The following is a 14,718-nucleotide window of genomic DNA, read 5'->3' as shown; positions in this document are numbered from 1 at the left end:
CCATCAGCAGTGACACAGGGGTTCCAGCACAGTCGGCCAAGAAACTGGCCTAGGAAGGGCAGCGTCTTCATGGTCTCTGTTGTGGAGCTCTAAGCAACGAAACAAGGAGAACATGGATTCAATAGTGTACTTTTTGTTTTCATTTTGTATTCTCTTACACCCTTTGATCCCACCAGCTTGGTCTTATAACTTAAATGAGTTAGATCTCTCTGTGAAGGGCACATACAGTATTTTTTTATTTTTATTTTTTTTTCACCTGGCATATATTCAGTCTCAAGCATAACAAAAGTGGAACCAATCCAAAAAATAAAACCTGTTTTCATCATTACACTGTATTAAAATTGATAACACCTCCTTACTTGTTTAATCCGATGTTGTTTCATCCTTTTAACCAAGCAACCTTGTGCCAAACAACATTTTAAACGGTCACAGGTCTACCTAATGACTTTGGATATTGAGTCGAATAGCAGGCACATCCACAGGTGCACAGTGTATTACTCATGCATCACCTTTGTTTCCTGTGTTTCGGTCATGTCATAGTTCCCACCACGGTGTCAATAGTGAGAGATACGCAGCGCAGAACAGGGCTCTGGTCGAGGGTGCTATACCTGTAAGGGCTTAAGTATGTGTGTGTCTGTGCTTGTTTACCCAGCTCAAAACAACAGACCATATGATTTATTTCACCTCACAGCCAATTAAAACATCCAGAAGGTTTCAAGTGAGGGCAGACACTGTATTAAAGACCCTTTAATCCTGACTTTCAGGACATTTCACTTTTGAAAATATTCGATTATCCTACTTGACATTCACTTGTAATTTTTGAGACTTGAAGTTTGGATTGATCCAATAACATGTCAGGGCAGCTCACTAAAATCAATGTAAAAAAGACTCTTGTCTACAGTATCTCTAGCATGAGTAACTACAAATAACAGCACAAACAAGGATAGAGTCCATGTTAAATCCGGGACTGGAGCTAATATTAAAACAAGAACCAAACACAAGGTGAGCGTTCAACCTTGTTTGGTAGTTCAGCGGATCTACAACCACCTGATATTACAACATAAATCTCTGTTCATGCTGTTTATTTTTTGTCAGGTAAAAATGCTCTTTAAATATGTACGACCCCCTAATTATAAATGATTCTTCTTGATTTGAGCATGGCAGGCAGAGCGACACATGTGCAGGAAGTCAGTCAATTAAGAACCATTTTGCATCTCAACAATACATGCGCTCACTGTTGGCCCATGGCTGGCAATTTAGTTTGAGTTTTGGCCCCCTGAGGATGAAAGTCTGGACACCACTGGTTTAATACTTCAGAACAGAGCACTTCATGTTTTACAATACGATGACTACAGTGGAACATACAGAAAACAGTTCAAAGAGATGACGTATGATTTGAATTTACAAGCAAGCCTGGACATGTGTGCATGAATCACTTCTATGTGGATTTACAGTATTACTTACTATTAAATCCCATATAAACAGACTATATCATACACTTTACCTCTGCGCTAATTAAAATGTAGAGAACAGCTTTGAGGCGGGAGGATCCCACACAAAGAAATCTGACATAAGCCAGCTGTAATTGAAGCAGTGCGATGTTGCTCAATCGAAGATAACTTGGTTCACTTCACTGCCATGTACACACACAGTGGAGACTGTGGTGTTCCATGATAAGGATCTGTTATGATCCAAGTATATATAAAAACATGGGACAACGATTACACATGTCACAATATGATTTCTGGAGGATTTCAGAACATCTCCCTCTCCTTGTCCTACTGTATGTCACTACCACGATTTCTGCTGTTGACATGGCTAATTAAAATCATATATTCTACTCATATTTCTATTTACATACAGCTATGCATACCCTGGGAACAAACACAGCGTTCCTCTACCATTCATTCAACCAACTTTTTGAAAAGGTCAGCATTGCAACATTAATGTATACTAAAAAACCTGCTGAAAATCAGGTCTTTCTTAATGTTTAAAATTAGGAGTGTTTCCTCTTTCAGACAGAAATGTAGGCTTTTCTTTCATCCATGTGTCTCCACCCCTGCCCTGGAAACTGTTGGCATCACATAGAGCTGACTGTAAACAGAAAAGTGTGTCGCAGCTGCGTTACAAACCCCACTGGAGACACCCATGTATACATGTCCGAAGAATGCTCCTAATACCCTAATAATATTGGCATATCACACAATGTGTTAATTGGAACTGAAAAAATGACCCATATCACTGCAGAATATTGTCCTATTCTGGATAAAAGTGGAAAACTAGCATGAATGTAGTTATTGACACTCGTCTCATTTACAAAAACATGCTCTGATATATACACCTCTCTTCTGGCTGGAATTATAAAACACTTAATCGGCATGGTTAGAAGAGTTAGTTTCAGAGACCAGTGTCAGTGTATCTTCTAGATATATTACTAATTTTTAAGAGAAAAATGTTCAATTAGCACTTCTGCAGGAGTATTAGTAAGTTAGGGGGAAAGAGGACGGGGAAAAATGGAGAGGGGGGGAACAACGTTTTTGCAGAGCTAATACGTATCAATTTTGCTTTATGCACCTTTCATCAAAAATAATGAGAGCAGTGAGCAAACAAGGCTTCAGTATAGCACTGGATAAAAAGAATAGGTAACTTTAGGCCTATATGTTCAAAAAGAGCATCAAACAGACGAAGAGACTAACTTGACTCACTCAAGTGGATGAGATCACCATTAATGGGAAGCAGAATGGTAATAGACCAAGTAAAGTTTCTCTAAATGCCCCCACTGTGCCCCCCCACAACACCACCAGTGCTGTCTGGAACGCAGCCCTCACACTCAGCCTTCCTACCAATCCAACAACACCCGCTAAACGTTGTGTGTGAGTATACATGTGCATTTGTGTGTCGCTGATGCAACTAAACAGGAATGTTCATTTACAATAAGAACTTTCCTTTGTGTCTCCAGGAATGCCCGTAACAATGAGCGCTCACAACAGAAAGTAATTATCACCGACTATCGGGGCCAAATCACCATCAAAGCCTTGTCAGCCTTGTCTCTAATTGTAAATGGGCTTGGAGACAATGTATCTTGTCTTGATTAGGGACCGACATCTCAGACAGAAGTGACTGATTATGTACTTACCCAAATGGGGCAAGTTTATGGACTATGATGAAGAGAACAATGAGGAAACACTTCTGTCCCTGACATCACTGAACCACAATCAGAGTAGCCCTAACATTTAATAGAGTTACTATGGTGAGAACATAAATATACACTGGAGCGTATCGCCAAGCTCCCCCCCACACCCTGCATCTATCCTACTTGGGGCAGCAGGATTTTCTGACCAACTCCTTTGAGGATGGATGTAATACTGTAGTACAGCGACCATTGTAAAAGTCTTCAATGGTGACTATAGGCGTACAACAAAATGATAAAATGCACACACACACCAGCAAATGCTCTTTAAAGGAATAGTTCATCATGTTGAGAAATGTGCTTATTTGCTTTCTTGCCGAGAGTGAAATAAGAAGACTCACACCACTCTTATTATTACTTATCTATTCGATACGAAGCTTGAGACAGGAAAGAAGTTGAAACTGCTTGCCTGGCTCTCTGAGGATTACAAAATTTGCTTACAATCGCCTCTACAACTGAGATAAACAAGTTGTATCTCAATTGTTTAATCCTTACAAAAACTGAAGTGTGAAACTGTCAGTTTACAGTCTTCATGGGGTGCAAACCTCACTGTGATGACAAGGCTTCAAGAAGAAGAGGCGAAATATAATAGTTTAATTAGCGAGCTGTAGATGTGCTGACAGATGGATATTATTTAGTTCAGGCAGAATCAGGTTAGTTGTGTTCCTCTGTTTCAAGACTTAATGTCAATGTCAGGTACCAAGTTGGTGGCTCCAGCTTCATGTTTAACGGACATGTGTGGTATTGATCTAACCGATTACATGTGATTGCCCAGCGGTGCAACATGCTTTATGAAGGCATTCCTGAAGTGTCTGCCCCTGTAGTGACAAGCCTCCGTGTGAGATGAGAAACTTCTCCACTTTTCTAACCAAGTGCACACCAGGAAATTAATAATATGTAGGACTATTTCTAAGGGCATAAGCCACAGGAAAGTTCTTAAGTCATCAAAGGATGCAAAATGCTGCCAAGAAGCAGGGTATCCTCAGCTGGTCTTTTATGAGTCCACTGCCAGTAAAAAGGATTTCAACCCAATTAATCTATACCATTCTTTTCCCATTCTTTGTATCCGCTCCATCATCCTACAGACGCTGACACCTCTGCATGAGATATACCCAGAATGACGCTAGCTGAGAAGGAGACAGACAGATAAAATTAATGGCGAGTCAATGTTCTCATCTATAAAAATACATGAAAAGTTGCCAAAGTTCAGAGAAAGTAAGACTGACACTGAAAGCAATTCTAACCATCACCAGAGTGTTACAGTAAAACACATGGACTGGGCCAAATTAAAACCGGCAAGAGAACCACGACTGTAAGGCTGACACGAAAAAGATTTCATCTGTGAGAAAAAGAGTATATAAAGTGAAAGAAAAATGTGAGAGAACATCAGTTATAAAAAGCAGCAAGGCAGAGAGTGCTAAGGCGCAAAAGTTGGAAGGAGGCAAGGTCGCAGCAACACTGAAATCTCACAGACCTGCACCCCTCCTGTCCTCTGCCCCCTTCCCAAATTTGCTGGACCTGATATAGGGATACATTAGGTTAGCGCTGGAGGTCCCAATGCGGCTATTACCTGACTAACTCAACACTGCAGCACTGCCAGCCAGACATACACGGCCTCTGCACAGCACAGAGCAGCCTCTGTTAGCGGGACCAAACCAACGCTGGACTGACTTTTCATGCCCAGGCGTGGACAAAGCGTGAGCGTGTGCATGTTTTTGTGTGGGTGTGTGCTTAGACGTACTGGAGTTTGAATTAACTTCATGCTTCATTTATCAGATGGCTGTGTAGCCTAATTGATTAACTGTTCATTTATTTCATTAGATAAGGTGTGTCGAGCCTGTAAAACAGGCCTCTTAGTGGATACTGACCATTTTATTAGCTGTAACAGGCATCTGGAAAATAAAACGTGAACCAGAACTACACAAATCTGTTGAGAATATAAATCTTAGTGTGACAGAGTTAACAAAAAGGAGAACTTTTTTTTCACGATAGCTTACCATGTTGTTCATATTTGTGAGGAGTTGCTGGAGTAAATCCCTCAGTCTGTTTAAGTGCAGGCAGGTGTCTCTTTGAGTGTCTGGGCTGTCAGCCTGGCCCCACGCCACTGCTTTGTCCAGCCAGACCTGCATCTCCTGGATGTTCAACAGGGGCTCTGCCATTGATTGCAGCTGGATCACTGGCTGCAGCTGAGACATTCTGCTGCTTGGCCGGTTGGATGTACTTTGGATCTTTAGCATGACAAAGAAAAAAGCCATCGTCAAGGATTACCCAACTGTCCTACATTGTCTTTACTTTACTTTTATTTTACGATTGGTCAATATCAACATTTCTACATTAGAATCTTTACCTCAGATAATATTTCAATGTACCAAATCAAAATGCCAAGACATTTAATAACAAACGTGATTTGTTTTAATAACTGTTTTAAAGCAGAGGTGTGTCTCAAACAAAAAAAATATATCTGGATATACAAACATCAGCCAATAACATCAGCTGGCCAATGTGGGTCTTTGCTTAATACTGTGCATGTGTGGCCCCATGTTCTATTTGAGAAGAAGTGGATAACACAATAATAATTGTAGTAATAATAAGCAGGACATAAACTGCAGCATGGTGTGTTAATTGGGTTATGCTAAGCTCTTATTATCACAATCATACAATCATACTTTTAAGCTCCGGGCAGTCAAGCCATGTCACACACTCATGAGGCCTACTGAGAAATAAACAGTACATTTTTCACCTTTTATGATGATGGAGAGAAAAACGTGGGGGGCAGATCACATGGGTGCGTGTTAGGAAGTGTTTCGTGTCTGTATATAGTCTGAAAATGGCGTGTGTGTGTGTGTCTATTTGTTCTTTTTTGCCATAATGACAGGCCTGCATGAGACACCACAGGGTTGTGTTTTATGATCACCTCGTTGCACACAATTTGTTTAATGTCTTGCCATCATCTCTGCTGGAAAGCCCCTATGGCTCGCTGATGTGAATATATAAATACTCATTTTCGCGGAGGAAAAAAAGCCCGACCAAATTAAGAACAAACGACTCTTGTTGACTTGTGTTGGGGGCTCAGTTTTCAGAGGTGGAAAAGAACTGCACGTTGAATACCTAAGAAGCAGACAGTCTCACCCACAATCTCTACAATCTCAGACACACGCACACACAGACAGTTACATGTAGACACAGGCTTATATACTGTATATACATAAAGTTTTAGTGCAAACACGCATTACACAGACATAAAATATGTATGTGCACATAAACACACTCCACAGCGGCTCTGGCGTCGGCTGAAAACGTCCTGGAGCAGGAACGAGATGTGACTGGTCAAATATTATCTTTGAAGATTTGTTAAACTAAGTTTGTGGACTTTGGGTAAGGGTGAGTTTGCTGTTCCAATTATGAGATTGTTGACATTATTTCTGTATAATCAAATCAGTTAAACATCACTTTCTACAAATTTACTTCTGTATGCTTCAGTATGTTACATTTAAAGACACCTGGATTAAATAAAGACTTATGTAAAGGTTGTCTCAATAATGGTGATAAAAGGAACAGTTCTTTAGAATTTTGCTTCTACAATGCACCATTTATTACATGTCAAGTGTCCAAATTAACAAACATGTCAAAAAACGCTCTACAGAAAGTGAGAAAAACATCCTGGATCCGTCCCTGTATCAGGATCTCAAACTAAGTTTGATGAGGTCCATTCTGGGCCGAGACCCATCCTCCATCCAAGTTTTCTTGGAAATGTGGCCCATAACCCCACCTCCTCGAGAAGTAAATTAACTTAGAAGCTGTTGTTAATGACACACAACATAACACACATAACACCTCGTTATGTTTCTTTTTTAATAAAAATCTAAAATGATATGCTGTTAAATTTGTCATTGTGGTATTAAATTTCTAGGTTATTGGAGTCAGAAAATCCTGTATGAGAACAATAAACCAACTTCATAAAATCCAATTTCCTTGCTTCTTTTATCTGATCAATCGTCCAAACCCCAAAGCATCATATGAGAAAGAAAAATGCATGAAAATTAAATATTACTGAAAATAAACATGGAATATCAAAATAATTGCAAATCAATGAATCCCTTTATCAATCAGCCTCATCATCACTTCCCAACAGCCAAGGTGGCATGTCCACACTACAGAGAAACATGATGATCCAATATCTAATACCTCGAATGAATCCAGTATCGATCATGAACACCTTGAAACACGTAAACAGACCCTCGGCTTTGTAACCATTAAAGTGATACAAAGCAAACCTGACAAGTCTCCCCACACACGCTGACTTCACCTCATCTAGGTTCGGGTGCAACAACTACACCTCACCACACGATGCCAGTGTTTCCTCCAATCTACTGCAGTCCCATTTGGTGTGAAACAGCTCAACGTAAAGAAACAACGGCACCACAAAATACATCTCCTGTGTACGAGTCAGTCTAGATACGCCTTCATGAACACAACTGCGTTTCATTTATCTTGTGAGGAGGAGGTACTGTCATTCCAGCTACTAGCTTGTTATTAGCATGTTAATCACGTTATAATTAGTCGTACAAATGCCGGCGACAGTGGTTTCAAACTCGGACTTACATGTAAACAAGACGTACAGGTATCAAACTAAAATCTTCACAGAGCAGAAGTCAGCTGTGTCCGTTTCATTCAGTTTCTTCAGACAAGAAGACCAGCTTTTTCATCCCGCGATGTAGCTAAACAATCCGAACTTCCCTCTTCTGTCGGAGTTCCGTGTATGAAGGAAGACTATTGGCTGAGAGGCACGTCCCCCACACGCACGTCCTCCTGGCAGTGCATGCTGGGAAGTTGAGTACCATGGCTGTCGGGATGGTACAACATGAAAAACGCTGATGTAAATACTCATTTTACACATTGCCTGGGTTAAAGTGTTTTTTGGGTTTTTTTTTGTTTTTTGTTTTTTTTTTTTCAAATTTCCCACCACATTATCATTTGTTGTACCTGACCTGGTTAACATTTTTGTTACATTAACAGTACATTGCAAAACAAAGTGATGACAAAATCTGAAGCAATGCAAGGTATGGTTATTTGTTTTTCTTTAATATGATACACTTTTTCACATTAATTGATACTTTCATTCAGAAAAAAGACATGGGAGACACCCTAACCCAAAGTAAAATACTTACAGAATATAAGACATATAACATATAGAACATATAGAAAATAGTCACATTTTCTGGAAAATGTGATACATGTAAACTGGTCGAAAGTGCAGTTTTCAGTTGAAAAAACTATTTTATCACTTATGGAGATGATTCCCTGGAATTTGTTGAGGAGATAACAGGGATTAACAAATTGTCAGGAAATACATATAATAATGTTGTCACAATACCTGTACTACCAATACTAATACTACGTTTGATGCCACCATGTAGGATTGAGACAACAATCAGGGTATAAAATTGTTTATATATTTCACCTCACTGTTGGAGAGAAGAGAGAGCAAGGAAATTGCAGCAGGTGTGGTTGTATTAATACTGCTGAAAAATTAGTATTAAAATTGTTTCTAATATTCAGATACCAACATGATCTGATTAAACTGTCGCATTCTGAAAAAAAAAATAGCATCATAATTTTTGAAAGGTGTGGACACAAAAAAATGCAGTCCAGTTAAATGTGAGCCACAGCTCTTCCATGTGCAAGCTTTGCAAACAATCATGGATTTGTAATGGGGAAAATAAATCCACATTTCCATTCATTTTGTTGGAATATTAAAATAACAGTTTGACTTATCTAGCTGGCCTGGTTTTAAGATAAACCTGTCACCAGCTCATTACCGGTTCAAGGGTTATAAGGAATTGAGAAATGCCTGGAACAATAAGCATGCTGTGTGCCTAACTCTGTGTGTGTGTGTGTGTGTGTGTGTGTGTGTGTGTGTGTGTGTGTGTGTGTGTGTGTGTGTGTGTGTGTGTGTGCGTTACGCGCTTTTTGAAAATCTACACCTTCTCCCAGCATATGCGTGCTGATGTTCTCATCGGTGTGAGTGTGTGTGTGTGTCATACATTTCAGGGGTAAGGGTCCAGAGGGTGAAGCAGAGTGCATACCATGGCCAGGAATTCAGGGGTCCGGAGTGTGTCCCTCTGGAACCAAAAGCAAACTTTGAGGGGTTCCCGAGCGTGTTTGGCTCAAGCTGACAAATCGCCCAGAGGCTCCAGTCAGACCCCGAGCAGCCCCGCACACTGCACCAGGAAGCGGTTGTTTAAACATACGTCATGTCATGTGTGTGTGTGTGTGTGTGTGTGTGTGTGTGTGTGTGTGTGTGTGTGTGTGTGTGTGTGTGTGTGTGCTTGTGGACATATTTGCCTGCATGAGAAAGAGATTATATGCATGTAAGTGTGGGTGTGTCTTTGAAGAGCGCTCACACACACACACACGCACACCCACACACATTTTGTTTCTGTGTCTCAGATATGCCTTCTTGCGCATGTGTCTGAGCGCGGTCAGATGTGGTGATGACTGTTAATGTGTGCCTGTACCACTTGAATACTGCTCAATATACCCACACAAGCCATGGTATGTGCTGTATGTGTGCTCAGTATGAGTGTTGCAGTGAGGCAGTGCAGTCTGTAAGACGAGGGAATGTGTTTAAAGACGTCTTGTGGCTCCACATTAGACACCAGAATATCTGTGGTAGGAAAGCCCGGTGCCTGTGGATGTGTGAGCATGAGATGGTGGGAGTGTGTGTGTGTATATACAGGTGTGTGCACGTACGGTAATTGTGTGCGAGCTATTCCCCCTCTAGTTTGGTGCTTGTCATCAGCGTCCCAAAGAGAACATGGAAAACTGTGGGTACAAACGTCAGTGTAATGCAGCTCTTTTTAATTTTCTGAAGTTTTCCTTTCAAAAATATTCCACCACATATGCTTAAAAACTGTTAGCAGTCACTTTTAGTTTTCTGAGATTTGTTTGTGCAGTCCATTAGGCTTTATTTTATTGGCTGTTTGATTGGGGCTTAAATGGAAAAGAACATTTCCTTTGCATCATCCTTGTGATGATTTCCTAATGACATATTTATGAAGTATTTCCAAAAGGTGAAGTTCCACAATCAAAAGTCAAAGTCAAATGTCAAAAATTGATTGATTGTCTTTTTTCACATGAGATTATTTGTAATCTGCTTCAAAATGTCTTTGAGTGTACACGAATAATGTACAACTTAGATCGCTGAGCTGAAACTGATGCACACACACATAAACACGCACTTAACTTTAATCATATATATTTTATGAAAAACTTCAGAACTGCTCCTGACGTCGGATGAAAGAGCCTCAAGGTTAACATATTTATGTTGGTGTCTCCATCAGTAAATGTCCAGTGAAGGCAGCAGTTAAAATCATAAGGCGCTGGCCCAGGTTCACCATCAGCTCCACCCTGCATGGCCGCCTGCCTGGGCCAACATGTAGGTCAACCAGGGCTAGGTCTCTCCACATGCAGGGTGCTTGCTCTATGTGTGTGTGCGTGTGTGTGTGTCTAAGTCTTGTAAAAACATCAGCATATGGGTTTGGAACAAGGTCCCTGGCAATACTCGAAAAACGAGAGAGAGAAGGAAAGAAAAACCACGGCAAAAACTTGAGAGAGTGTGGTTTGATGCCCAAAGTGGAAACCCACACACTGATGTTTTTGTGTGTGTGTGTGTGTCTATGTGTGTGTTTGTCCTTGCGGCTGTGCGTGTGTGTGCTGCTATGCTCATGCTTGCATGGGCACACATATGGATGCTAGGAGAAATGTAGTGTAAACCACGTGTGTTTTTACTGTACTGCTACTCTGTGATTATTACAGAGCCAGGAGACGGGTTGTCACGCAGTGGGGCAGCAACTCGTCCATATGTCTGTGTGCGCAGTGTGTTTGCGTGTGTGTGTGCATGTGTGTGTATGCTTTCATGCTCGGAGGCGAGGCCTGATCACAGCCAGAAATTTGACATAGCCAACTGGGCAACTGTACCAGCAGAGATTAAAGATTAAAGCACAAAGAAGACATTTACTGATAGGCATAGATGTATTTATCTAATAAGAGTTAGAGAGATTTTATCTTTTTAGCATACTGAATGATATTGGAACAAGCCAACCTCCTTATTGTCTTCCTTATTACAGTTAATGAGCCACATGTGCTTTTGTATTTTTTTGTTTTATTGTAATTTTGAACTCACAGGTGCTGTTATCCATCTCATGTTGTCCAACTGGATCATTTAGAACAAACACATCAAGCACCAAATGACACTTTCTGGCCAAACTGTGGTGCTGGAAGTTGTTACCAGTTTACATCTGAAAATTATAAATCCTTACCCCAACCACTCTGTAAATAGATGTGGGGGGGAAAAAAAGGCAAAGTGCATGATTGCTAATTTTTTGAAGTATAGTTGTTTTTTGACCTTGTGGTTTGGCCAGCAAGTGATGGAGCCGGGTGGGGAGCTTGGGTATCAGCCTCTGGAGCTTATCCCGGGCTCTCTGGGACCAGGAGCTGCACAGCTGCTGACAAATTTGTCGGTTCTGATCCAGACCAATCCTATTACCAGTTCTGGTCCAGACCAAAGCCATTACCATCCTGGCTCTGACGCGGTGGCCCTACGTGACCTGACGCCTGTCTCTGAGCACCACACACACCGATGCTGCTCCGTTTGATGGCCTGGACCGCTGTGTGAGTGCGTGTGGTGTCTCCTGCTGGTTACCACGAGTGGAAAATTTTGCGCTCTGCGATAAGCAGCATTAAGCTCTGTTTGCGTGCTCTATGTCTTTTGATTGTTGCATCCAATTGGGTGTTTTCCCAAAGCACATCAACTGTTCCACAAAACCTACTTTTTCCATTGCAGCTTTTTACACTTGTTTAGAGTCTATGAACATGTCCATGCACACACACTTTTGTAAATCTTTGAGTCTAAACCTGTTGATAGAAATTTGTCTCAGTGCAGCTCAGAACAAAACAGAAGCACAATGAGCTAAAACTAATGATAGGATATTACTTTACAGTTGGTTTATGGAGATAAAAAATACCAAGAATAACATTGAAGTTTGGAGTTTGACTTTCCTCAGTACATGTATGGTCATTCATGCCTCTGAGTACCCTGCCTAAAGAAAAACTGCAGAGATTATTCTTGCTCCCTCAGTTTTCTGATGTTGCAATTTGAAGTGATCCAAAAAAAAAAAAAAAAAAAAAATCAACAAATTGTCCTTAAAGCTGAGTACAGCACCATTTCAAGCTGAGCAGCTTTGGATTTGGTTGTACTGTGAAAGTGTCTTCGTACCAAAAACAGTATGGAAAATATGGTTTGGCTGGCCATTATTTAGAGCAATAATAATTTCGATCTTTCATGATTTATCAGGTGTCTCATTAATTCTGGCCATGCTATCCAGAACAATTCAGAAAACTCTGTAAATGCCAGTGTAATACCGGCTGACCAACGATGAAAATGAGACTCCAGTGAACAGCACACACTTATCACCTCTGTGTTGATTTAATGAAAAAGCTCGTCATCTCGGTCACAAAGACCAAAAAGAGGAGTTCGATTCTTGGTGGAAGTGGTGCTGGTGTTGCCTTCAACTCATCCTGAACAATGAAATGGAGCTGAAGTGATGACACTGTGTTAAATTCAGTGTGCTTGGACTGGTAGTTCACTTTTACTAACAGAGCAGCTGACCTTCTTATCTTGTCTTGGCACCAAATGTCTGTTTTGTCACTTACAGCAAGGTTTGTGAACCCCATTTGTATTTCTCAGTATTTGTTTCCACTGAAATATTGTTTTGTTTCTGATTCCTGACAATTGCTCCAGTATGAAAAATAAGGAATTTGATTAAAGATCACAAATGCGAGTGAGTGGCAGCATCTGTTTACTGTTATTGGGAGTGCATTAGCTATTTCAAAGGTCCAGTGTGTCGGGATTAAGCAGTGTGTCTATTGGCAGAAATGTCATATATTATTCATAATTATGTTTCCATTAGTGTCTAACAGCCTCATATTAAGGCTCATTGTGTTTTCATTACCTTAGAATGACCCTTTTTTTTCCTACAGAGGGAGCAGATCGTTTACCAAAGAAGTTCACTATGTTGTGCTGCCATATTTATACAGTATCCCAGAATGGACAAACCAAAAAGCTGTCTCTAAAAAATGCCTTTCATGTCTCTACTATAGGAGAGGTTGAGACGAAGGGTGTTCAGTTGGTTGCAATCTGCTGCCTCATCTCCAGATGTCACTCAATCCTTTAAAGCAAAAGTCTATTATGCCAGTCTTGCATGATGGTTTCCTGCATTCTCTGACCACACGTCGACGTATCCTCTTGTCATCCCTTCGTCAGTATCATTTCTCCCTTTTTTCATTAAAGTCTACCTCCCCATGGAAGCCATCAAACACTTCTCCATCACTCTGAACCAGCATCTGCTTTTAAAAACACTCATACATTCATGTGTCTGAGTCAGCTCCTCATTGCTCTGGTGTTTGCGTGGATGAAGTGGCAGTCCCTCAGCCTGGGGACAGTCGAAGCGACTGAGGGGGGGAGAGAAGGAAGGAGACTTTCAAATTAAAGCAGAGGAATGTGCCGTTAAAAATCTTCGGATCCGTTTGGGCTTAGCTCTGAATGTCTGGCTGTTAGGAGAGAGGAAGAGGGGCACCGAGATGGAGAGGAGGACGAGGGGAGAGACAGAGAGAGAGAAAGAGCACTTTTCAGAGGAGAAAGGAAGCGCTGTCGGAGGTGTCTCAAGACAGGGGCCAGCTCTCCCTCGCAAATGGATTTGTCTCTCACACAAAGTTTATAGGAGATGTTTTTTGGAGGTCTTCCTGTGTGTGCGTGCGTCTGTATTCGCTCGAGCGTGCCTTTGCGTGTTGATTTAAGTCAGTTGTTAAGTTCGGCAGCAGTTAATGTCAGATAAGGTTTGACGCTGAACAGTGTTCGTGATAGAAAATGTCAGAAAATGAGTCAATTTGAAGAGACGGTAACCAGAACGACAGCATTTAAACAAGGGCGCCTAATTTTTTTTTCCCCGGAGGCCCAAACCTAAAACTTAATGGTGGTCTTTTGCATATCCATCCATTTATTTCAGTTACTTTATGAACAGCATACAGTATAGAGTAGTGGGAGTTAAGATCCACTCACTGACGGAGGTAAAAACTTTGCAGTTAAATCATAAAAGCAACAGCAACAATATTGTTGTATTTAGTGAAACATGCTCAAGGTACAAGACTGAGTAATACAGCTGACTAACAGGTGACTCTTGAGGTTACAGTATCTTCAGTAGGAAATGTAATTTAATCATTGTGTCCAAAAGAGGAAAAATATTGCCCATTTCCTTGCTCTTTTGGATGTTTTGTGACCAAAAGTAGGACGCATGCAGAATCCCAACAGTTCTGGGGAGGTCACGGCTGACACCAGTTAGTCTAAATCAGACAACAATCCAAAGATTGATCAGCAATTTATTGTTGGCAGATATGTGGTGATCAAGAATTATTTAAGTTTTACTATGTTGTTATCATCCTCTGTCTGTAGTTGTCTTCTTGGTTTCCGT

At 40.9% G+C, this 14,718-nt stretch overlaps 1 protein-coding gene across 4 annotated transcripts in view; it reads right to left on the bottom strand.

The window, feature by feature from the left end:
• fancc (FA complementation group C) overlaps positions 1 to 7,954 on the bottom strand; it is a 29,173-nt gene extending 21,219 nt beyond the window's left edge. For 2 of the 4 annotated variants that reach the window (XM_037099350.1, XM_037099351.1), the window contains exons 1-3: positions 7,793 to 7,951; positions 5,188 to 5,418; positions 2 to 89 (exon numbers count right to left, since the gene is read on the bottom strand). In XM_037099350.1, coding sequence (XP_036955245.1) covers positions 2 to 89; positions 5,188 to 5,385 — 286 coding nt within the window. In that variant the 5' untranslated portion in view covers positions 5,386 to 5,418; positions 7,793 to 7,951. Of the gene's footprint in view, position 1; positions 90 to 5,187; positions 5,419 to 7,792 lie in introns of all 4 variants that reach the window. The other 2 variants (XM_037099353.1, XM_037099352.1) reach the window with 2 other exon arrangements.
• Between the last annotated feature and the right edge of the window lie 6,764 nt (positions 7,955 to 14,718).

Source organism: Acanthopagrus latus, chromosome 5 (genome assembly GCF_904848185.1).
Source record: "Acanthopagrus latus isolate v.2019 chromosome 5, fAcaLat1.1, whole genome shotgun sequence".
Taxonomy (NCBI): Eukaryota; Metazoa; Chordata; class Actinopteri; order Spariformes; family Sparidae; genus Acanthopagrus; species Acanthopagrus latus.
This window is presented reverse-complemented; position numbering and strand designations above follow the sequence as displayed.